Source organism: Haliotis rubra, unplaced genomic scaffold (genome assembly GCF_003918875.1).
Source record: "Haliotis rubra isolate DU_JTF1 unplaced genomic scaffold, ASM391887v1 Scf149, whole genome shotgun sequence".
NCBI lineage: Eukaryota > Metazoa > Mollusca > Gastropoda > Lepetellida > Haliotidae > Haliotis > Haliotis rubra.
The window spans coordinates 1,183,492-1,207,951 of record NW_025765436.1 but is presented as its reverse complement, the minus strand read 5'-3'; the positions used below and the strand labels follow the sequence as shown (position 1 = coordinate 1,207,951).

The 24,460-nt window shown below is 39.6% G+C and overlaps 1 protein-coding gene across 2 annotated transcripts in view; it reads right to left on the bottom strand.

Annotated features, from left to right (window-relative positions):
- The window catches only part of LOC124270011 (glutamate-rich protein 3-like), a 47,040-nt gene that overhangs the window by 1,757 nt on the left and 20,823 nt on the right, over nt 1–24,460 (bottom strand). For both annotated transcript variants that reach the window (XM_046705036.1, XM_046705035.1), the window contains 10 exons: nt 23,061–23,129; nt 11,745–11,968; nt 10,847–10,922; nt 7,359–8,528; nt 5,678–6,049; nt 4,006–4,194; nt 3,265–3,321; nt 2,548–2,711; nt 1,343–1,474; nt 475–566 (listed from right to left, as the gene is read on the bottom strand). In XM_046705036.1, coding sequence (XP_046560992.1) covers nt 475–566; nt 1,343–1,474; nt 2,548–2,711; nt 3,265–3,321; nt 4,006–4,194; nt 5,678–6,049; nt 7,359–8,528; nt 10,847–10,922; nt 11,745–11,968; nt 23,061–23,129 — 2,545 coding nt within the window. The remainder of the gene's footprint in view (nt 1–474; nt 567–1,342; nt 1,475–2,547; nt 2,712–3,264; nt 3,322–4,005; nt 4,195–5,677; nt 6,050–7,358; nt 8,529–10,846; nt 10,923–11,744; nt 11,969–23,060; nt 23,130–24,460) is intronic.

Genomic DNA, 24,460 nt, shown 5'->3' with positions numbered 1-24,460 from the left:
ATGTAAACAGTCATTACTATATATATTTTGTGGGTGTATACAAAGATGCAGAATCTGTAAACTAGTGTCAACACTAAACACAACTTTGTTTGTTCATTGTCCAATCACCTTCAGTGATGGTCAGTCAACAGATTTCCAAAGCACTTGTACGTTTAATGCACATGTACAAGGAAACCTGTGAAGATCCGGGTTAGAACTGGTCCCCAGCAACCTATGCTTGTCGTAAGAGGCGACTAATGTGACCATCCAGGTCAGACTTGCTGACTTGGTCGACACATGTCATCGCATCCCAGTTGTGTAGATCGATGCTCATGTTGTTGACCACTGGATTGTCCGGTCCAGACTCGATTATTTACAAACCACCTCCATATAGCTTGAATATTGCTAAGTGTGGCATTAAACAACAAACAAATAAACAAACAAAAATGATGTACAAGGAATTATTGCTGCCATAAAGCAACTGTCAGCACTTACAGCAACATGTCAATGGAGGGTTTGATTTTGAGGATCTCCACAAGAGGCACTACACTTCGGGGTCCCAGAATGTTGTTGTTGAGGTTCAAGATCTGAAATCAAATCACATCAGCTTTATTTTAACACTTCCCTGATACCATTGTCCTCCATTATAAGCCAGTGTTACTGACAATTGGAAACAATGTCATTGAAATCTTGTCCTTCACACTAAAAGCAGCTCTTGAGGCAGGCAGATCTCTGCTCAACTTCCCACAATGGCACAATCGGGATTATCTCAACATTTTGACACATTTCAATTATCCAGGGCAGTATGTAAATATCATGATGTACCTGTGACTAATCAATCAATTCCTAACCAGATTTGCTCTTGCAATAGTTTTGCATTCATTGTAGAGACATTCGGAACTTTGCTACAACATTGAAGCTCAATCTACGCTATAATAAGTCCATGGTTATAACAAAACATGATGTCATGAATATGTATTTTTGATGTGAACATAGATTGTGGGAGAAGCTATGTTGAGGCCAGGTGCTGAATGTCAAAGCGCCAAACTATCTGTTACAGACATTAATACATTGAAGGGTACCAGAGATACAGTTATTCTTGGTGATATTGAGCCATTATACGGCTTGAATAACGCTCAGAGTAATGCTTCTACAAATATCACAGTTTTTGATAACTCTGAACAAAGCCTTGCATTATGTGATACGACAATTCAACAAGAGCCTGGTAGTATTAACCATACTGAACATAAATCATACAGATATTTCTCATCACATTCTGTCACAATCAGCCAACATTTAAACAAATGAAACTTCCACTTTGTTACTACAGACACAGAGGGTCTGGTTTAGAGGGTTGCCTCACCCGGGGGTGGGAGGGGGACTTGGCCAGGGACTGCAGCAGCTTGTTCATGTCGTCCACTCCAAGGCTGCAGTTGGAGATGGTGACGGCTTGGAGGTTGTCCTTGATCTCAATAGTCTGCATGATCTCCACAACCTGAAGTCGACACACATGGTAGGTAGGTATCATCGCAAACACATCTGTAAATATCTACCAACTGCAACTAAATTCCAGCAAACAAGATAAACTCGACATAACAAGGAATTATGTTTGCCCACCCCACCGATCGACTGATACAGAGACCCGTGAAGATCCGGGTTAGAATGAATCTTCAGTAACCCATGCTTGTCATAAGAGGCAACTAACGGGATCGGGTGGTCAGACTCGCTGGCTTTGTTGACACATGTCATTGGTTCCTAATTGCGCAAATCGATGCTCATGCTGCTGATCACTGGATTGTCTGGTCCAGACACGATTATTTACAGACCGCCACCATATAGCTGGAATATTGCTGAGTGCGGCGTCAAACTAAACTCACTCACTCACTCACTCACTGATACAGAAATAGATACAACAGTAACAAAGTGCAAGGCAATCAGCATTTGAGTTTCACCACGGAGCAGGGAATTGTGGTTTGATAACAGCCTCTTTTTTAACGTTTAGGAGCTCAAAAAGAGGTGTATAATTTGTTCTTCTACAATATGTAAAAACAATTCAGTAAAACAACGTTCATTGATTTCTTAAATCCTGCACCCCTCTACCCCTCCCTCCCCTTTTTACATTACACATCAAGCATTTGTTCCACTACAAATGTTCCAGTGGTATATATACTGGCACTCTGAAGTTTTGAGTTCTGGAGATGTTGTGGTTTGTGTCAGTCTTGCATCTACAGATATACAGTGCAATGTTCCAGTGGTATATATACTGGCACTCTGAAGTTTTGAGTTCTGGAGATGTTGTGGTTTGTGTCAGTCTTGCATCTACAGATATACAGTGCAATGTTCCAGTGGTATATATACTGGTGCACTGAAGTTCTGAGTTCTGGAGATGTTGTGGTTTGTGTCAGTCTTGCAACTACAGAGTAATCTGACATCTACTTTCAGTATTGTGGGTTGTTTTAATCACACATATACCACAGCCAATGTAGTGTTAATGGTCAAGGGTGTATATAGTAACAGGTTGGAGATAATATACCCTCGACAATCACAGATGAGAAGAAAGTTGACTACCTGTGCTTTAGTGAGGTTGATGTTGTTTATGTCGATGGCATTCTGGTCCTCCAGCAGTGGGGTGAGACTTCCTGGGTGCATCGTCTGTGGCGGCGCTTGCACAAATTCTAGAACAGACTGCCATTTGGCAGCATCATCATCTGCTACTCTGTCAGGGTCATTACCTGTAAAATCAAGGCAAATATATAAATAATCGCACAGCAGTCACGAAATAAACATATATTCTTTATCATTTACGATATTGATATTGATTCACTTCCATCATATTTTAGTAGTAGTAGTAGTAGTCATAGTAGTAGTAGTAGTAGTAGTAATAGTAGTAGTAGAATCAGTTATTCATGAAGTTAATCAGCGTTCGAAATACTTGACTGCTCAACCGCCCAGGACTGGTTATTTTCAACACGGACTGACAGATTCTCAAATTCACCTGCCCGACGCTCGGGTTAATATATAGACATGTATATGAAGATATTCATCATATATCAGGATAATAAATCATTATCAATTCACTCGTAAAAATAAGTGATGAATTCTAATTGTCAAACCTAAATTATTTGTGGGCAGGTATGTTTTGGTCAGGGCTGGCAAGTTTTACATCTAACCAGCCCTGTGGTCTGACTGAAATTTCATACCCTGAGATAATATATACTGGGTATATACTGGGTATTACTCTATTTACATTGTTGTTGTTGTTGATATTAAGTCTATCTTATGTACCTCCATGCATGTTTTCAGCTTCACTTTCACTGGTTCGTCTTGTCTGACCATCTTCCCCTGATGAAAAATGGATCTTATTAGAAAGTGTTAATACATTACAATACTTAACCTCTAGCTACAAACTGACACATTTGTATTACTTGATTTATAGATTAGAAATTGTAATACATTGCAAAGCATATTATTCAATAGATCATTTAAAACCAAGGTCAGAGATTCTTGGAATGACAAGTCAAAGAGTTACTTCCCTTTCCATTTGTATTTTCATGTTGAAACTCAACAGAATCAGTGCAATAAAACAAATACATTTGAAATTCTGATTATAATCCACATTTCATTCCATATCATGAAACCAAGTAATACAAAATTGATACATAAAAGTACATAATAAGCTCTCTCCAGTATAATTAATAAATAGGGCTCTGAGGAATACCTGAGAGCTCAAATGCGGTTGAATTGACCTGATATGAAAGTCAAGGACTTGTGTACCCAATCAGGGGAGACAACTCACTTCTTAACAAATGCTGTGGATATTTAGAAATGAAACTTCACACACTTTACAGTGTCTGGATGCATTTTTACTTAGATTATATCTAGACACAATGACAGTTGTGTGGCATATCACAACAGAAATTGGGTATACAAGTCCAGGTGAGGGTTTTGAAGCACAGGTCCAATTACATGGATACTCGTGTCTATTTGTTCTCCCAGTCAGAGCCCCAATTCAAAACTCCAACCAACCTGTCTTGTCATCAGATTCTGCTGAATGTTTTGGCTGATACTCAAACTGTTCTGGCAATCCACCAGTCTGTCTGGGGCCCTGTACGGGTGTTGCCGCCCGATCCTGCCACTCCCCACTTCCCTGGCCCTCTCTTATATCAGGTGTGGTTGGGATGACTACAACAGTTGGGACCGGAGGGGGAACTGGCTCTGAGCAACGACAGTCCAGTATCACAAACTTTGTTCCTATTGTTTTATGGTGCCATGGCTAATAAATGTTTGGCAGTATTTTAATTTTGTAGGAAATGTATTTATAATTTCAGATGACATTAATGCAATTATTTAAAATGAAATATATACAGTTATGTTTAGCTACCCTAAAATAATCATTACAGAGTGTTATGATTAGCTGTTGATTCAAGCAAATGTTTCAGTATGTAATTGGATGTGTGACAGATTGCTGATGTATGTGTGTACAATTATCTGTTTCAGATGTGCAGTGTCTGCATGAATAACATAATCAGAGCTTCACAAACATCTTAGCAATAACATGGGTACTGGGGATTGGGTCCTGTCTCAACCTTCCTGTCAGTCAGTACAGCTGGTATTATTCTCAGTATTTAATGGGGAAGAGGGGCCACAGAGGTGCCACAGAGGGCCACAGAGGACCGCAGAGGGGCCACAGAAGAAAGCAGAGGGCCACAGAGGGGCCACAGTGGGGCCACAGAAGGCTGCAGAGGAGCCACAGAGGGGCCACAGAAAGCTGCAGAGGGTCCACAGAGGGGCATCAGAGGGGCCACAGAAGGCTGCAGAGGGGCCACAGAGGGCCACAGAGGGTCAACAGAGAGCCACAGAGGGGCAACAGAGGGGCCACAGAAGAAAGCAGAGGGCCACAGAGGGGCAACAGAGGGCTACAGAGGGGCCACAGAGGGGCCACAGAGGGCCACAGAAGGCTGCAGAGGGGCCACAGAGGGTCAACAGAGGGCCACAGAGGGCCACAGAAGGCTGCAGAAGGGCCATGGAGGGCCACAGAGAGACTACAGAAGGCTGCAGAGGGGCCGCAGAGGGGCCACAGAGGGCCACAGAAGGCTGCAGAGGGGCCACAGAAGGCTGCAGAGGGGCCACAGAAGGCCACAGAAGGCTCTAGAGGGGCCACAGAGGGCCGCAGAGGGGCCACAGAGGGCCAGAGTCAACTTTTTGTCCTGTTCCACTAGGTCTAATCATTACTACTACGAGGGAGCACACCTGTTATAAATAATATCCTACTGAAAGACTAAGCTATTGTCAGAGAGACAGCATTACGTCAGACTCTTTCTGAAATTGGTCTACAGATCTGCCATTTCTAAAAGGGAAACTATCTACAAAGCCCCAAGAATGTCAAGTATACCTTCATCAGCAAAATCATGCTGAACAATAAGCTGGTGTGATCACTACATTAATACTGCACACATGGCAATGTATTCTAGTAATGTCTTCAAGAACAAAAGTGAAACCAGAATTGTCTCTATAATTTTCAGTGTTATTTCGCACCTACCAAACACAATTTGAAAGAAATATCTGTAAACTAAGAAATAAATGTCTGCTTTGTTATTGGGTGAGATGGGAAAAGTGTCTATTGTGATAAATCAGGTTATATTCTATACAGGGTCACAGTGTTACAGAGTCACATGTTGGCTACATATCTATATTATACCTGTCTGTCCAGCTGGATGAGATTTTGAAGGAGACCTCGGTGGTGATGGAAATGTCGTCTGCTCTGGTTGCGGTGTTGCATGTGGAGCAGGAAGCTTTGTCTGCTGTGGTTCCTCTGAGTCAGATACTTCAGTTTTAGCTCCATCACCACCACTTGAACGAGTTGACACCACAGCTGGAGTAACATCGTTTACTGTCTTGGAAGCAGCGTCCTCCCTAGAGTCGCCTGTCTGGGGGGAGGTGTCCTTATGTCCCCGGGGAGTTTCTTCCTGCACAATCAGTTCCCCCTCACTCTCTGACTCCATCTCTGAGGATGAGCTGGAGGAGGCGCTGCTGTCACTGCTGGAGTCCACACTGGACGACCCGGAGTCTGCTGTAATGTGTATACTGTGTTACAAGACTTACATCACATCATCAGGACAACTGGTGACACCTCACATCTCATGCTACTTACAGCATCGCTGAATAAAGGAGTACTCTACCTGCAGCTGTGAGGTTGAATCAGTTTCAAAACATAATCAGGACTGTGACCATCTTCCAACCAAGATCACTGACCAACAGAATTCTTCAACTGCTCACTTACTCCCTTACATCAGTGAACACTGTCTCTATGATTTCAACTAATGAACCCAGGTTTATTACCATTACTGAACAATGGTCTACTGAATAATAATAATGGGAATTCATAAAACTCTTGTATCCATGCACTTGTGCATGGTCCAAGTGCTAAGACATTATTACCCTGGATAACCCAAGCTGCTGTGAGGGTCTAAAAGGTTAACATACCTATCACACCTGGTACCAATTCACTGCTGGGTGAACAGAGGGACTTTTTAACAAATTCTCTTGCCTAAGGTGAGACCACATGTGTCACATGTGCTTCATTGAGGGGCACGACAGAAGTCCAAGAAACTCTTAGGAGTCAAGCTACAGAACACGGTCACCCATCCAAGGACTGTCGCTTAACAACCGACGACGCTTAACTTCACCTGATTTGTGACCTGGGAGGGACGATGGGGTAGCCTAAGGGTTAAAGCGTTGGCTCGTCACGCCGAAGACCCGGGTTCGAATCCCCACATGGGTACAATGTGTGAAGCCCATTTCTGGTGTCCCCGCCGTGATGTTGCTGGAATATTGCTAAAAGCGGCGTAAAACCAAACTCAGTCAGTCAGTCAGTGTGACCTGGGCTCTATGCACAAGACCACACACCACCACAGCATTAAAATGTCCCTTTTCCCAGCACTATATAGTCTATCAAATTTGGTTCTCCTTGGTTGCCTTATAACATACCACACCTTAATGTGACTCTAATGTAACCATGACTTAAGTACTGTACTTGACATTCAGCATTCTTAATATTGCATAACACTAAGTGTTGCTTTCTTGAACAAGAATATTCTCCATCCATTGTATTAGGCAACTGTTAATTAGTTTTTTAACATGAAGTTATCTTCGAATAATCATCTCGTTACATTACAAGTAAAACAATTGTAACTCCACAGAGAACAGACAATGACATTTAGCAATGAGCAATTAACATGCATGCACACATAACAAGAGCAACACAAAAAATATCAGAGAAGAATCTTTTTCAAAAGATACGTAAATAAAGCCAAAATAAATATCATCTACCATTATAAAACTGTAGCCCCTGCTTCACATCTAAGTCGTCAAAGCCTTACCACGTTTCTTCCCATCACCATCAGGAGAGTCCTTCTTTTCACTTCTGCCAGCAGCAGTCATGAGACTTTCCGAGTCCATATCTGGGGGGACAGCAGGAGCCATTATTGCCGCTGCTGCCACGATAGCGCTGGACAAGACTGCCCGTTTCTCACTCACTACGGCATTGTCAGCATTCTGCTGCATGTCATTGGTAGAGTCAGCTGGGCCTTCAGCAGCATCTACAGGGGCTGGGCTCATTGCTGGTTTACCCATGTATTTGTCTTGACTAGATTTATCAGATTCCTCATCACTTAAGGCTTTACTACTGACTTTCTCTTTCCTTGTTGGGAATGGTGTGATTGGCCGGGCTGATCTCTCACTTTCAGATCCTGAGGCAGATCTAGAACTGGAACTTACTGACTCCTCTACATTTTTGGAATCACCTTTGGACTCAGTTTTCTGGGCTGGAGCCCTGTCTTTGCCAGGGCCTGATTCTAAGTCATCAGATTCTGAATCAGATGATGAATAAGAACTGGAATCTTCTGATGAACTGCTTGACTCTCTGACACTTTCAGATTCTCCAGCCCGAGTAGCAGTTGATTCTGGTTCTGACCTAGCAGAGTCCATCAAGGGAGGGAGAGTTGTCTGTTTCGAGACCAAGGATTTCTCTGCCGGTATCTCATTTCTGGGTTCTTCTTCCTCCTTGCTTGGTGATAGTTTATTCTTTTCTTCTTTAATCTTCTCTTCCTTCCTCTCCTCCTCTTCCTCCTGTTGAACCAAAGTCTCTGCTACAGGAGATTTGGGTCGATCTGGCAGACTAGTTGGCCTACTCTCTGCATCAGATGCTGAGGATGATGAAGTAGAACTCTTGTAAGAGTCTGATCTGTCACTCAGCACAGTAGCCTCTGCTATACGAGATGGCGTTCGATCTGCCTCGGAAACAACCCCCAAAGTTTTGGTTGGACTAACTACTTTTCTCTCAGCCACATCTCTGGGGGTACTGTTCTCGGATGGCGATGATGATGAGGAGGAGGAGGAGAAAGAGGATTCAGAAGAGGAGTAATCGCCATCTCTGTCCTCTTCCCGTCCTGGAGGTTTTAGCTGTGTCACAGGAGGAGATGATCTGTTGCTAGCAGCAGTGTCTTTCACCTGGACTGTCTCAGGTTTAACAGTGTCCTCTTTCTGAGACACTGTAAAGAATAATGTCCTGGCTTTACTAGACCTTTCATTATCATTGTTTGATTCACCATTCTTTGAGGCTTCCCTTGGGGCAGCTAATAAAGAAATTACAAAATGAGCCTAGCTATCAGTTTCTACAAAGTTTCAAACAAAGTAGTAACATCTTCATCATGCAAGGATATGGCATACAGGTAATGCAATGAACAACTAATGCAAGATACAGATACTGCAACAAACTAAAGATGCATACACAGATATTGCAAGATACAGGTTATAAGAGATACACTTAATGCAAATTACAGGTAAGTCAAGATCAAGCTAATGCAAGACAGATCTAGAGGTAATGCAAGATAGGGTAACACAGGATACAGGTAATGCAACATATAGGTAATGCAGGATACAAGTCAGGCAAGATACAGTTAAAGCAAGATACAAGTCAGGCAAGATACAGTTAATGTAACTGTAAGATTCAGGATACAGCAAATGCCAGGTACAGGTAATGCAAAAATCAGGTAAGCAAGATACTGATCAGGCAAGACACAGGTAATGCAACAAACAGGTAAATGCAAGATATGGGTAATACAGAATACAGGTAATGAAAGAGTCCTGCAAAGCAAAATACAGCTAATGCAAGATGCAGGTTATGCAAGATATAATTAAACACACAGGCAATGCAAGATTATGGATAATACAGAATACAGGAAATGCAAGATCATGGATAATACAGAATACAGGCATTGCAAGATGCAGATAAATGCAAGATGCAGATCATGCCAAACAAACAGGTCATGCTAAATACAGTTCAAGCAAGATATAGGCCATGCAATAAACAGATGATGAAAGATATAGGTCATGCAAAACAAACAGGTCTTGCTAGGAATAGGCCATGCAAGTTACAAATAATGCAAGATAGGGAATTTCCAAAATGCACATAATCAGTTACTTGAAAATATAATATCTGAAAGTTTTCTTAAAAGAGAGACAGAAACTGCAATTACAGACCATTATTTACATTATTTACTCCCCCCTCCCCTTCGTCCTCCAACTGATACAGTGTGCATGATGTTGACAAGGGCACATGCAACACATATACATACAATGGAAGGGATCAGTACCATCATGAAAAAGTGTTAAGAAGAGAAAAACCTGTTTCAAGTGGAGAAAAGATCACAAATGAGATAAAGCATAAAGCTGACTACCATAAATATCATGGACAAGAATCATGCAGCATTGTTATAGGCTGGGAAGATCCTACAGGATTGTTATAGGCTGGGAAGATCCTACAAGACTGTTATAGGCTGGGAAGATCCTACAGGATTGTTATGAGCTGGGAAGATCCTACATGATTGTTATAGGCTGGGAAGAAGATCCTACAGGATTGTTATAGGCTGGGAAGATCCTACAGGACTGTTATAGGCTGGGAAGATCCTACAGGATTGTTATGGGCTGGGAAGATCCTACAGGATTGTTATGGGCTGGGAAGATCCTACAGGACTGTTATGGGCTGGGAAGATCCTACAGGATTGTTATGGGCTGGGAAGATCCTACAGGATTGTTATGGGCTGGGAAGATCCTACAGGATTGTTATGAGCTGGGAAGATCCTACAGGATTGTTATGGGCTGGGAAGATCCTACAGGATTATTATGGGCTGGGAAGATCCTACAGGATTGTTATGGGCTGGGAAGATCCTACAGGATTGTTATGGGCTGGGAAGATCCTACAGGATTGTTATGAGCTGGGAAGATCCTACAGGATTGTTATGGAGCTGGGAAGATCCTACAGGATTGTTATGGGCTGGGAAGATCCTACAGGATTATTATGAGCTGGGAAGATCATACAGGATTATTATGAGCTGGGAAGATCCTACAGGATTGTTATGAGCTGGGAAGATCCTACAGGATTGTTATGGGCTGGGAAGATCCTACAGGATTGTTATGAGCTGGGAAGATCCTACAGGATTGTTATGAGCTGGGAAGATCCTACAGGATTTTTATGGGCTGGGAAGATCCTACAGGATTGTTATGAGCTGGGAAGGTGCTACAGGATTTTTATGAGCTGGGAAGATCCTACAGGATTTTTATGGGCTGGGAAGATCCTACAGGATTGTTATGAGCTGGGAAGGTGCTACAGGATTTTTATGGGCTGGGAAGGTCCTACAGGATTTTTATGGGCTTGGAAGATCCTACAGGATTGCTATGAGTTGAGAAGAATCTACAGGATTTTTATGAGCTGGGAAGGTCCTACAGGATTCTTATAGGCTGGGAAGATCCTACAGGATTGCTATGAGTTGAGAAGAATCTACAGGATTGAATATCAAGATGGACCCACCTAATTTCTTTTCAACCACAATGGTTTTGTCTTTCTTGCCATCTAAATCTTCCTCTTCTGATGAGTATCCCTCCACCTAAGCAACAAATGTGGAATCAAACCTACGTCTGCTGTGCTACCTCACTTCCCTTACTGGAACATGGGCACAACATGGAAGAAAGTCAACTCTGGTCAGTTATTGTTTTCAAAATCATAACACACTGTGTTCGTTTCTTTGTTTGTTTAATGACACACACAATATTCCAGCTATATAGGAGTAAGTAGATAATCAAGTCTGGACCAGACAATCCAGTGATTGACATCATGAGCATCCAGCAGTTGGGATATTAGGACATACATCACCCAAATCATCAGGCCTGACCACCTGATCCTGTCAGTCACCTCCCATGAAAAGCATGAGATGTTGAAGATCAGTTCTAACCCAATTCTTCATGGGTCCCATAACACTGATATTGCTTTCTAGAAATGATGAACTGGTATATTTGTAGTAAGTTTCGTCACCTCAGGAATATGATACATTCCCATCAAATTGACAAGGACCGAGACTTTGGATTTGTTACTGAGTGAGTGAACATGTTTTGATGAGCAAGATAGGTGAATGACGCTTTGGATTCCCTACATGCTGTGAAGACCCGTGAAGATCCGGGTTAGAATTTGTCTTCAGGAACATGTGGCATTAAACAACAAACAAACCAACTACAAACTGTGAAGCCTATTTGTGCTGTCCTCAGCTATTATATTGCTGAAATATTGCAAAAGAAAAGCATAAAACTATACTAACTCACTTTTAAAACACTGTTTTAGTTGTTTCAACACATGTAACGTTTACATCTTCAGGAAGACTAATGATACACGTGACGTGTAACCTTTTGGCTCTTTTGAATTGACCCTTACAGACCTTTCGTAAAGTGTCATCTTCAAAATCCTCCACTGCATCAGGATTTGCAGATTTTTCAGCTGAAACAAATGCATTCTTTTCGTCCCCTTTCTCATCGTCGGCAAAGTCGGCGGCAAGTCCTCTGATCTGACGTTTGTCCTCCTCCTCCTCCTGTTCCTCAGCTATTGGCTCATCAACTGCTTCCTGTTGCTTCCCCTGACTGTCCCAGTCCTTGTGGTAGAGCACTACAGTGGCAAGATCACATGATGAACACAAAAAGGAAACATATAACGACAAATTATTGTACAGTCCCTACCCAACAAGATCTATAGGTATCAGGATTAGTCAACTGTGAAGCCTTGTTAACCTGAACTGTAAATGAATATAACCAACATTACCTCAGAATGGCAGGTGAATCCTGCATGCTATGGTTGAATATCACCACATAGACTCAATCTATGGAGAAATACTTCTAAAATAGTTAAAGAAAACCTGATTTTACATTTAACAAAAGTATAAGCTGTCTTGTCATGAAAGATAAACTATAGTCAGAACAATATGTGTTTATCAGTTTTAAAGTAATTTCACTATAGTCACATAGAATAATGAGTGTTCTTAATGTCTTTTGAGTAGTATATCAATTAACAAGGTTTCACAGTTCACCAATAGTTCATATTTTGGGTCATTTCTTCATCTCTGACAGGATTCTTAATCTGGATGCACAATCAAGAATGTTGCTGTGTAAACATGATTACCAGAACTGTATGTTTGTCAAGACTGTGGATGCAAGTGACCAACATCCTTCCCTCCACATCTTACCTTGTTAGCAGTCACCCCTTACAATACAAATGGTGCCAAGTTGTATTTAGTCTATTTAAATTTTGGTTCCATAGCAACTGATATACCTTTGAAATAGTCCAAGCCAGTTGGTCTCAATGAGTAGGCAGATGAAGAGAAAGCTGGATCTTAGCGCTAAGATCACAACCTTAACTCTGACACAAGAAGTCATAGCGGTAAAATCACTTCCGAGGAATGCAGTTCCAGGTACCAGTCACAAACAGGTCTCTTACCTGGTGTCATGAGGTCAATGTATTGTGTTACTGTATTTCATGCATTAAAGCACCTACTGCACATTAAAAGTTAATACAAGGTATTTGCTTGTTACCAAATTTGTTTTCTTCTGTATAACCTGCAGCGAGTTTCTGAGTGTGCCTTTGTTTGTGGATGCTTGCTGACCAATCATTTTGGACAGGTCCAAACATGTACAATTTTGCAGAACTCAATATCAATTTTACGACATTTGTCATAAAGTTGTTCGGATTAGTGGGAAAGTGTGCATGATGATTCTGTCTCCATAGTCAGTTGATACTGTATGCTCAGCATAGAAATAGACTGTCTGCATGCTGTATGAGGACATACAGATAAACTGTCTGTCTGTACGCTGTATGCTCAGCAGCATGTATATGAATCTCTGTAAGATGTGTCTTATAGATGAGACTTCAACATACTCTTCAAAAAAAGTAGGGGAACTGAACTTTCAAGTTGGATAGGAAGTATAGAATTGTAAACAAACTTTTAAAAGAGAGACATGTTATGAACACACCACCATTTCTCTTTATCACAACACCTAAACATAACGCATGGGATGCACATGCACGACGCATTAACATGCATGGGGTGTCATTCTTGATTTTGACGGTTTTCAAGAAGGTTGATAAATCACTATAGACCATTAATTTTGACAATCATCTTGCATCACACAGTTGTTAGTGTTTGTTTTTAGCTGCTTTTTTTGTTTGAAAATGAAAATTGTACACATGCAAATTTCACATCATACACCCATTACTGCACAAACAACTATAGTCATAAAGAAGTGCAAGTGGTGATGCACTCTCAAAACATTCATAATTATTATATCAACATTGATTGACTCCACTATATCTCCCAATTTTTTCAATCGTAAATTAATAATAAAGTTCCCCTACTTTTTTCAAGCGTATACAATACATCAGGTCCCATTTGCACTAAGCAATCTTAGCGCTACAACCATCATAAGTCATTACATGTTAAAGTGTCAGAGTTACCATTGATTTGTGCAAGTGGCCCCTAAGCAGTTACTATTTGAAAAGTGAACAGTCACATTTGTGATTTTAGTTTCCATGTACATTTTAACTGACTTAGGATAGAGTGTGTAAACTTTAAATATAACAGTTAGTCTAGGACCCTTTACACACAATGATCTTAATGCTGGGATCATCGTTAACTCCAATACTTACCATAAGCTTACAATAGTTGTAGTACTAAGATAATTCTTGTAACAGGTCGTTGCTTTTTTAAAACCATCTTAGCAATTCTAACTCCCATACAATAACACACGCTCATGATCTTCATTCAGATAATTTGTGTCCCTGTCTAAACAAAGCCTTGCTGTATCCTGTATCTTGAACTGCTCCTGTTTCTCCTGGCAGCTTTGTATTTGCAGGAATCTGGCTTGATTCAAGGTATTGGTTCTGATAGAGTATAGTCCGAATAGATCTTGTGGTTAGGTTACTTTGAGGACATGAATATCAATACACCCAACTGTGTACATGTACCTGGTTTATCCACCTATAATTAGTAATCTCGAGCTGACCTTCAGAGACCAATATGTCATCACAACAAGTGGTTTCAGAGTAAGGCCTCTTCAGTATCACCTTTCTAAAAAGATTTTGGGGAAAATATTTTTTTCGGCAAATGTTATACTCACAGTTCCAAATAAATTTGATGGATATGTAAATATTTGTCAAATTGATTTTTAGCGTGGGAATCGGTGAGAGTGAATTTATTACACCCAAAACTGAAGAAGAATAACCATCACAAACTACTGAACAGTTTCCAAGAGGAAAAAAATTACTTACTACTTCATGGCAAAATTAGTTTATTTCAACTTTAATTTAACTCAAGTGTATATGTATATGTACAATAACAAACAAATAAATATATGGTAATATACAAGAAATAAATTATTAAAATATAATGAGGGAATGTTTGAGACCAATATCTTAAAATTAAAGATAAAATAAAGTGAAACAACAACCATTATAAACATGACAAACAGCTATAGTTCTGTTAAACATATTTTCCGTACCTAGTGCTTTGTAAAGAGTACTTGAATTTCACTGATTAAAATACCCAAAATGGCTTAGTTTGATACAATGTTATTAACACCTCAAAATAATTCTTTTATCACAATTTGCTTGCATTTAGTTCCATGTCTATACACATGATGATCTGTGGTTATATTTCTTGCCTATCTGTGATCATGTTTCCTGCCTATCTGTGGTAATGTTTGATGCCTACCTGTGGTAATGTTTGATGCCTACCTGTGGTAATGTTTAATGCCTATCTGTGGTCATGTTTCTAACCCATCTGTGGTCCAGGCCAACAATGGTTTGCAAATAATGTTGTATTCTACATCAGAAATTTACACTGATATAACATCAAGGCACATGTGATTTAACAGTAGATTAGCACATCTGATAATGGTTCTGGATGAACACTGTATGATGACTAGGATTACCACCCTGTGATGTTCTCCAAAATACCAACATAAGTACATTTGTACTATATCCTCCACCAATCTAAACAGAAAAGAATGTGTTCAGGCTTAAATACTGATAGCAACACCAAATGAAAAGAAATGCTTCCTTTCACAAGTCTGAACCGAAATATCAATAAATCACAGCAGGATACACATTGAGGCCAAACATACTTCACCAGAATCCATCAACAAGTCACTAATACCAGTCAATATAGAATATGAGCAGTAGAATCTTTCAAAACTATTTCACAATTAAACAGGTGGTAATGACAATCCTTCCCCATATCTGTCTCCTTCAATAGAAGTAACACCTGTTGCTGGTTTGAATTGCCAGATGAAGATCATGTCATGAAGTTTCAAAACACGATGGTCATTAAAAAGGTAACATGAAGATCAAATCCTGAAGGTTATATATGATCACATCTTGAAGATCATACAAAAGTTATATCACATTAAGATATCAGATAAGTAAAGATGAGATCAGAAAGTTGAGACTGAAGTTCAGAAGCATAATCCCTGTCTTTTTGAGCAGTGCAAATATTGTTCAATCCACATGTTCAGTGATGATGGTGGGCACACTCTGGCTTTCTTCCCTGAGCAACGCTACACTAGGCTTATCCTGTGTGTACAGCCCTGTGTCCTCTGAGGTTAAGGTCCTATCAGGAACAGATCCAGCCGCAGCCTCTGCTGACGAGTTCCTTTCTGATTCAGTATCAGAAGACGTAATCCTGTCATGTCTGATAAGAACAGGAGGAGTTCTGTATTGCCTGACTTCAGAAGGAGGAACCTTATACTGTCCCGGTGTCAGCAATTCTGTCAGGAGACAAAGTCCTTCCTGGACTACCATCAATGCTATCTCTACGTGGAGACTGTGTCCTTGTCCTTTCTTCATCCTGGACCTTTTCATGTGAAGGTTGGCATCCTCCCTCCACCAGGATGATCGGAATCTGCTGCTGCATGTCTTCAACTCTTGATGACTCTATACTTGGCTTCATCTTAGCATCACACTCTTGTGGGCTGATGACCTCAGCCTCCTGGTTAGCATGGGAACCTCCAGTCCACACGTCACGATCCTTGTTCTCAATGCCACTGCATGGTACTGACAACAGACTTTCACCACCCGCACTCACTCTCCTCGTCACACCCTTGGGGTTATTTGAATTGATATCAGCCAGTGTGACCTCAACATTGTTGTACTGTTCATCTGATGTGGTCTGCATGTTTCTGGGTTCTTCTTCAGCTCCAGATAACTTTCTCTCCTGACTGATCTGTCCTGATGCTGCCATGTGAGCTTCTGTGCTGTCAATGAGAATTTTTGGCAAGTCAGCTGGAGGAACAACTTCTTGTCCTTTTCCTGCTTCAGGATTACTTTGATCAACATCAGACAACCCTGAAGTTATCTTCTCCCTTGAACTATTTTCAATGTCATCAGGAGATCTCTGTCCATGGTTTAAATTCTTCTTGTATGACAGTTCCTGGTCTTCAGTCCCAGCTCGTTCATCCAGTTCATTTAGCCGAGCAGCATACTGAGCCACCATGTCTTCCGATGTTTCACTCCCTGAGGTCCCCTGGTCTCTACTAACACCTTCTGCTGACACTCCTTCAACATCTGACTCTGTGCCTCTCTCATCCATCTCCTCCTCGTAGCCAACAGTGACATGTTCCCGGCAAGGCTCTACATCATCCACACGATCAGAAAACAATGTCACTCCTGATTTGTTCACTGAAATTTCTGGAATGTCTGATGTTTGATCATCATCTTTCTTTCTGTCAGCTGCATCAGATGCTCGAAGACCCAAGGGTTCTTTCCCTTGTTCTACTCCATCTTCATAAGCCACAATTCCAATTTCATAGTTCTTTTCTTTGCTGATGCTGCTATTCCTCTTCTTCTTCCCTGTACCATCATCTCCCTGATCTCTATGAGCAACAACATTAACATCAGATGGGTCATCGTCATCATCATCCACTTTAAAAGATGCCCGCTTCTTAGGACCATTAGTTTTCTGCTTTTTAGGGGATAAAATCCCCTGAATCTTTTTCGAAGGTTTCTGTGGTTTAGGGGGTAAGGCATCATTAACTTTCTGTTTTGAACCATCCTTAATCTCATCCTCTGACCTCCGAGGCCACTCTACATCTGTCTCAATGTCAGACACATCATCAGCAGTGTCTGCAGCAGCAGCATCAACTTCCTTCTGGGAGGAGACCACTTTGTGTGAGGTGTGAGAGGACCTGCTGGAGGAGCTAGACTTTGCCTCATATTCTTCATCACTGGATGAGCTGGAGCTACTCGAGCTGTCCCTTCCAGAGCTCTCCTTCCCAGAGCTTTTCTTGTATTTATTTCTCATTTTATTAACTAATCCTTCTGAATCTGAGCTATCAGATTCACTTTCTTCTGATTCTTCTTGACCATTATCTTCTACAGCAGTTATCTCCCTTTGGTCTGCATTTCGAAAACTGAAATTAGTTACAGGTTGGTGAGATTCTCCCTTGTGGTCATCTGTGTGGGAAAGGTCTGACTGATCTGCGTCTTGACCTTCAATCTCCACATCAGTACGAGCTGTGGCGGCGCCTCCCCCTACAAAGAAACAAACATCAATGTGTTGGCTCTATCAACCAAGCATACTCTTTTCTGTACATAAAAATGGCTCATTAAACATTTACAAATTCTGAATGAAAACTTTAACCAGATGATAAAGAGAAAATGTCAAGCTTTAACTGTGTACATGCTTAGTGAAGATTTGTGAAAGGAACGAATAAAAATTACCATGCATTTAAATCCATTTACCATTTATTATAAGTTTAACTTCATAAACCAACCCAGTGAGAACATTCTCTGACATTATTTATCAAAGACTTACACACCACACTTGAAGCAATGAATGTTTCACATGTGAATACTTCAAAGCAAGCTGTCAGTCATACATTTTGAATACAATAGAAATAGTTCAAAGTTTAATTTTTAAAATGGTCAAAAGATAATAACACACAAAGCACAGCAGGCAATTCACAGCAAAGTGTAATTTGAAACTCCCTCATCTTTCCTAGAAAATATGGCATATTGTGTGCGAGTTTACTTAACGTCAGTCAGACAATGTTCTCAAAATATAGTGCATTCTGTATAACATCACCATCTTGATTCACATTTAAGTAAGTAAAACAATAAAAGGTTCATATAATTTTAGTTTGTTTTATTTTCAGATAGAGTAAAGATTTATTGAATACTCACTGTCAAGATTAATGGAGTGAAAAGACATTGACCATAATGATTAAAGGAAATCAAAACAATTACGTTTCCTTCAGGATGAGATGTACACAGAGAGCACCAACGGATAATAATACCTGTTCAACAAACCTGTTAGTGTTTTGTGCCTGGCATCAAGGACGAACATAGACAAACATGGCGGTGGTTGTGAGTGATTTACAAACATCATGCTTGGTGGAGTTGAAAATGCTTTGCCAGACTAATGTTAGTCTAATTCAAGAAGTGGAAAATAAGTTGCAGGCCTTATTGAGGCATTCCTGGGCTTCAGATGTGAAACTGGACATACTGTCCACTGGTAGGATAACTTAAATGTAAAATCATCTGTAATGTCATTATTGCTGTGATACCATCTGAAACTGAAGAGACTGAATCCACAAATGTCACCTAACTGAAAGTTCACTTTATGTGACCTACAATAGACATCGGCGGATCCAGAGGTAGGGTTTGGGGGGTTTGAACCCCCCTTTTGAAAATGACTTAAGATCACATTGAAGATTTTATTTTTGCGTTGGCAGAGAAAATGGGGGGGTTCAGGGGGTTCGAACCTCCTGAACCCCCTCTTTTCAAAATTCCTGGATCCGCCCATGAATAGAGATGCCCTCACATCATCGTCACAGAGAGTGAAATGCTTGTCGTAAGAGGCGACTAACGGGATTGGGTGGTCAGGCACACTAACTTGGTTGACACATGTCATCATATGCCAATTGCAAAGATTGATGCTCATGATGCTGATCACTGGATTGTCTGGTCCAGACTCAATTATTTACAGACCGCCGCCATATAGCAGGAATATTGCTGAGTGTGGCGTAAAACTAAACTCACCCACACAGAGTGGCATGATAATGACATAAAAATCAGAAAACTAAGATGATAATTTATATTTGTGTGTTATTTGTTAGTCAGTGTTCCAAATCAATGTGCCATGTGTTACGAAGATGGCAAACAGTCACACACAAACGTGAAGTAATCACCAGGTAAGGGTTTGGGTTGATTGTTTTCATCAACAGGTGTACCAGGCTGTACTTTACTGTCTCCATCTGTGGTTAACATCAATGTACCATCATACCAACCACTCACATCACAACATGGCACACAAAGATTTTACTGGGATTCAATGTATTTTGATGAATACTAGCCTTTAGGATAATACTATTTTGTTATCCACTTCTATAAATTGTGCTAAACAAGTAGACACAATTAGCCTTTCCCAACTAACTATCCTTTGATTCTAGCCAGTTAGTACATTTCTAGGCCAGATAACATTTGCTGCTTTGTTTAACAAGGTATGTTTATTCATCAACTGATTAATATTCCTATTTGGGGTAGTTAACCTTTAATGCAGAAGACAATTTTAATGAAACAATGCAAGACAGCAGGGTTATTTATGAAATAGTCCTTGCACATTGCTTTAAATATTTCAGTATGCCTTCAACATGTGTGAAACAGGAAATCACATGTATGTGTATACGTCATCAAATTAGTCATTATCTCAAAAGGATATCATACAATTAATGGTTTACAATAAATATTGCTGCTACCAGACATTATTATTATTATTACTGTTATTATTATTGTTGTTATCATTATTATCCCCTTTTTACTCCTCATTACACCGGTCAATATAGAACAATATAAACACCATCACCAACTACTGGAGTAAATATAGCATATTGAAAAACAAATATTTCAAAAGATACATTCAACATGTTTCCCAGTCCCATTAGAAAGCTTCATGCCTATATCATCATATGTTTTGTTTAAATACAAAGTCCAGGTCGTATTGACTAGTAATCTGGCTTTAAAAGAAATAATCAAAACTACAAAAACTGTCAATAAATCCAGTTTCAAATCTTGCCTATGATTCAAAAGTTCACAAAACACCATCATTTTTGCAAAGCTTTAATACTTGCAAACAATACATTCGCATCATAAGATCTTTGATTACAGTTAATTATATGAAGAAAGCAAGAGGAAAAGTGCCAAGTAGCCAAGGTCCCACATGATTGAAAAGCAGCGTTCCTACCCTGTAAGTCAGATACCATCTAGTCTACAGAAATGTATATAATATAACAAATTTCAAAGTGTGATATATAACAATTTTATCACTATTGAAATTGTAATATGTAAACAATAAAATTTTGTTCAAAATTATTCTAACAAAACAATTACATTTAGAACAGTATTACTGTAAACTGTTGTGCAATATGCTGCTTTGTAAACAAAATATATCTTCACTAATATACATAATCAATAACAATGAATGGGAAAATACCAAACCTAAATATCCAGGATGTATTCTGTAATTGTTGAAATTGGTACCATTGTTGTTTAATAATGAATGCTACTCTAACCTAGCTTTACGTTAATATTTGTCAGAAAATGGGAGTATTGAATCGTTAATGCAACTTAAATAATTAGTGTTATTATTCTTGACTTTGTTCAAATGATAATTTTGAAATCTAAGAAGTTAACACTGTGTGTGTAATACAAGTATAAACTAAACTTTGATACCAAGAGATCTAGCAAGTGTTCGAATCTTGGAAAGAGTCTTAGTAGACTCCTAGCAAGTGAAAGTATTCCAAAGAGTGCCTCCTACCAGTTAAGCACAGGGTGCTAAAGTCAACATTACAGGTATTTGATGTAATCACAAGAAAACTTACTACATTTCTACTCAATATAAACAAAAATATAGATATTTAGATCAATAAATTCTGTCTTGTGAAAAAATTCAAAAAATGCCATTTTTTCATGTTTCTTTCAGAACAAGCTGTCTTTATCGTGTGTAGCAGAATAGGCTGTTAAGCTTTGTGCTATATAAGCTAAAGAAAAATCTAATCTATATTGCGAAAACTACGATTTCATCCCTGGTGTACGGATCTTCTAGCCCTCTGGAAGAAACACATTAGAGGCGTTGAGCAACTGAACCAGGGAATGAGCTATAACACATCTTCTATTTTCAGGAAGTTTCATTACCACTATGCTGACTCAGCAATCAACATTTTTTGGTAATGTCGTCTAAACAGCAATTTCTTGAATGAAAGACTTCTTGGGTTTAATCAACTAACTAGAAATGGGTTACTCACAAACCCTCTAAAAGCTGATTAATTTCAGTGTAAAGTTTTATCTTCTACAGTCAAGCTGTAATTGTTAGTTCCTGGTTTAACAAGGTGATTATGAATGTATAAACCTCCAGTGACATCATCCCATTGTCCGGTCATTGATTTATATATCATAAAACCCAACTTTTGCACTAACCTGAATATATAAAACAATCAAGTAAAATCTCCATGATTTATATGCACACGGTATAAATGATTTTCTAGTTCAGTGGATTCAGCTTACAACCTTCGTATTTCCAGCCACTAGGTGAGCCACTAGGCTATGAAGGGTGTATTAAACTTTCAAGTACAGGTTCGTGCAAAGTTGGTTTAAAACATACAGTTGTCAATAACTGTTGTCTCAGATTTGGTTTATAAGTCAGATAGAACACTCCCTCTTAGGGTTTTATGAGATTTAAATCCCTTGTATGTGTTTTCTTTCACATAAACAGCACCTGTCTGTATAACAGGACTGTCAGTATTAGTACTGCACTAGACGTGATATACCAGCTACGTCAAGAAAACCCATCAAGTGGCAACTATTCGTGAAATAAAACACAAGGCACAATTGATTCTCAGCTCGACATATTTTGACTTGTGTGAATTACACCTATTGGTCTGGTGACGAGAGCCATTTTGAATGACTTGATGACTGTCTTTAACTGTCCTGAATCTGTGACATGTTACTAATGCAGACATTCTTGATTGTGCACTGAACTAAGGTGAGTAACATGCTGCATTCCGTCATCATTTGGTGTCAGTGATAAATCAGAACACATAAAACAAAGTAAATACTCATATATTTCATTAACACTAATCATGGCTCATTCCTCCATATACTGATGACATCCCTTTGTCTGTTATTGTACACTGCATGTTCAGGAACATGTCCAGGAGTGGATACTTTTATATGATATATGTTCCCATAATGCATCTGTTTTCCCCCAATACTATCAACTCTTTTCCCAATACTATCCCTCCTTGTACCTTTTCCCTGACATACTACCTGTTTTACTACTTTTTGTTTTTGTTTGGGACCAACAGATCCCTTAGCCCTTTGTAGCAGTTTTTCCCAAGATCATTTTCTCTTTTCCCCCATGCTTTCTGCTCTTTTCCCATTTTTACCTGATTGTCCCCTCTACTTTCCTCACATTTCCCACTTTTTACATATTTACCTCAGTAAAATCTGCTCTTCTCCCATTTCTTACTATTTTCAATGTTTCCACTTTTTGGCCTTTTCACTCTGTTCCTTTGTTTTACTCCTTACCCCCATTACTTTGGACTCTTTCCTACCTGACCCCTCTCTATACCTACTTTGTACCTGTTTTTTTCCCCAGAACACTTGTCCCCTCCCTATTTCCTCCTGTTTTCCCACACTACATACTACAAGGTCCTACCTTCATCAGGCTGCTGGCTCGTCCCCGACGGACTGTCATCTTCATCCTCAAAGTCTGACTCATAAGCATCTGGAATCAGCAACAGGTAAACAATCACCTTCAACATGGCCACATAAACATCTATTGTGTGTCACAAGGCTTGTATCAGACAACATTCATTGTGCAGTGAAACCCCCTTAGTCCAGACAATGGCAGTTGGGAAACTGTTCTAGACACTCACTGCTGGAAACCTCCACAGTAACACCTCAGCAACTAAACGAAGTAAAATAACCTTGTTGTTTCATATTACTACAGTTAACCAGTTATGACATGACTGATATACTATAGTAATACAAGAGAATTAACATACTTTCAACAAAATTACAAAAGACCCATTCAAATTTTCATATATAGAGAAATTAAGATTCTATGAAACTGTGCCGTCCAGTTTAACAGGGTCTCATTGTACATGACTGTTTGTTTATAAAATAATTTGACAAAAAGGGAAAAGCATTGTTGTCAACTGCGCAAAAAGTCCTTTGTTTTTTCAGGATGCTGATCAGTGATTAAAGTGAAGAAGATCATTATAATAATTGGAAGCTAAATACAATCAAGGATTGAAAAGCTTGACATGTAGGAAAACAAGCAGGTATCAAGTTTGTAATCAAGAATCTTGCTGCTACTTGTTATAAAACTTTCACTGAAGAGTAATAAAAAACTTTCACTAAAGGGTAAACTAAAATTTCACTAAAGGGTGGTATCAAACGTTCACTGAAAAAGCAGTATAAGCATTTCACTGAAAAGTTGTAAAAACCTTTCACTGAAAAAAATGTAAAAACCTTTCACTGTAAAAGCGATGTAAAACTTTCACTGAAGACTGGTATGAAACTTTCACTAACAGAGTGGTATAAAACTTTCACTAGAAAAGTGGATTAAAAATTTATTAACATATTTAATAACAAGTAAACAAATCTTCCACTGTAAATGTTACAAACAATATCGTTCCCTGGAAGCCATTCAGACCCCGCTGGAGAATGATACATCTGTGCTTCCATATCTTCTGTATGTTTAGTGGGGGTCAATAAATGATTTCTACACATCAGTAATAACAGTGACGGTAATGCCTTCATGTTTCATAGATGAGCCTGTGACCATGGTAACATGCAAAACATGACATCATATCTGGTTAGTTCAAATTCTCCATGCTGATCATTATATGTTTATTTAAATATTCATGCATTTCCTGTGCTACCTAGAGTGACATGCCTTTGTATTGTGTGCCTACGTGCGCAGGGTTCAACCTTTGTGGTGTATATTTGCGTGCATTGGAAGTACATGCCAGTGAATGTATTAGTGGTGAAATTCAGTTGGGATTTATGCTGCTATTAGGTACATGTATATTCAAGCAACATCACAGTGGG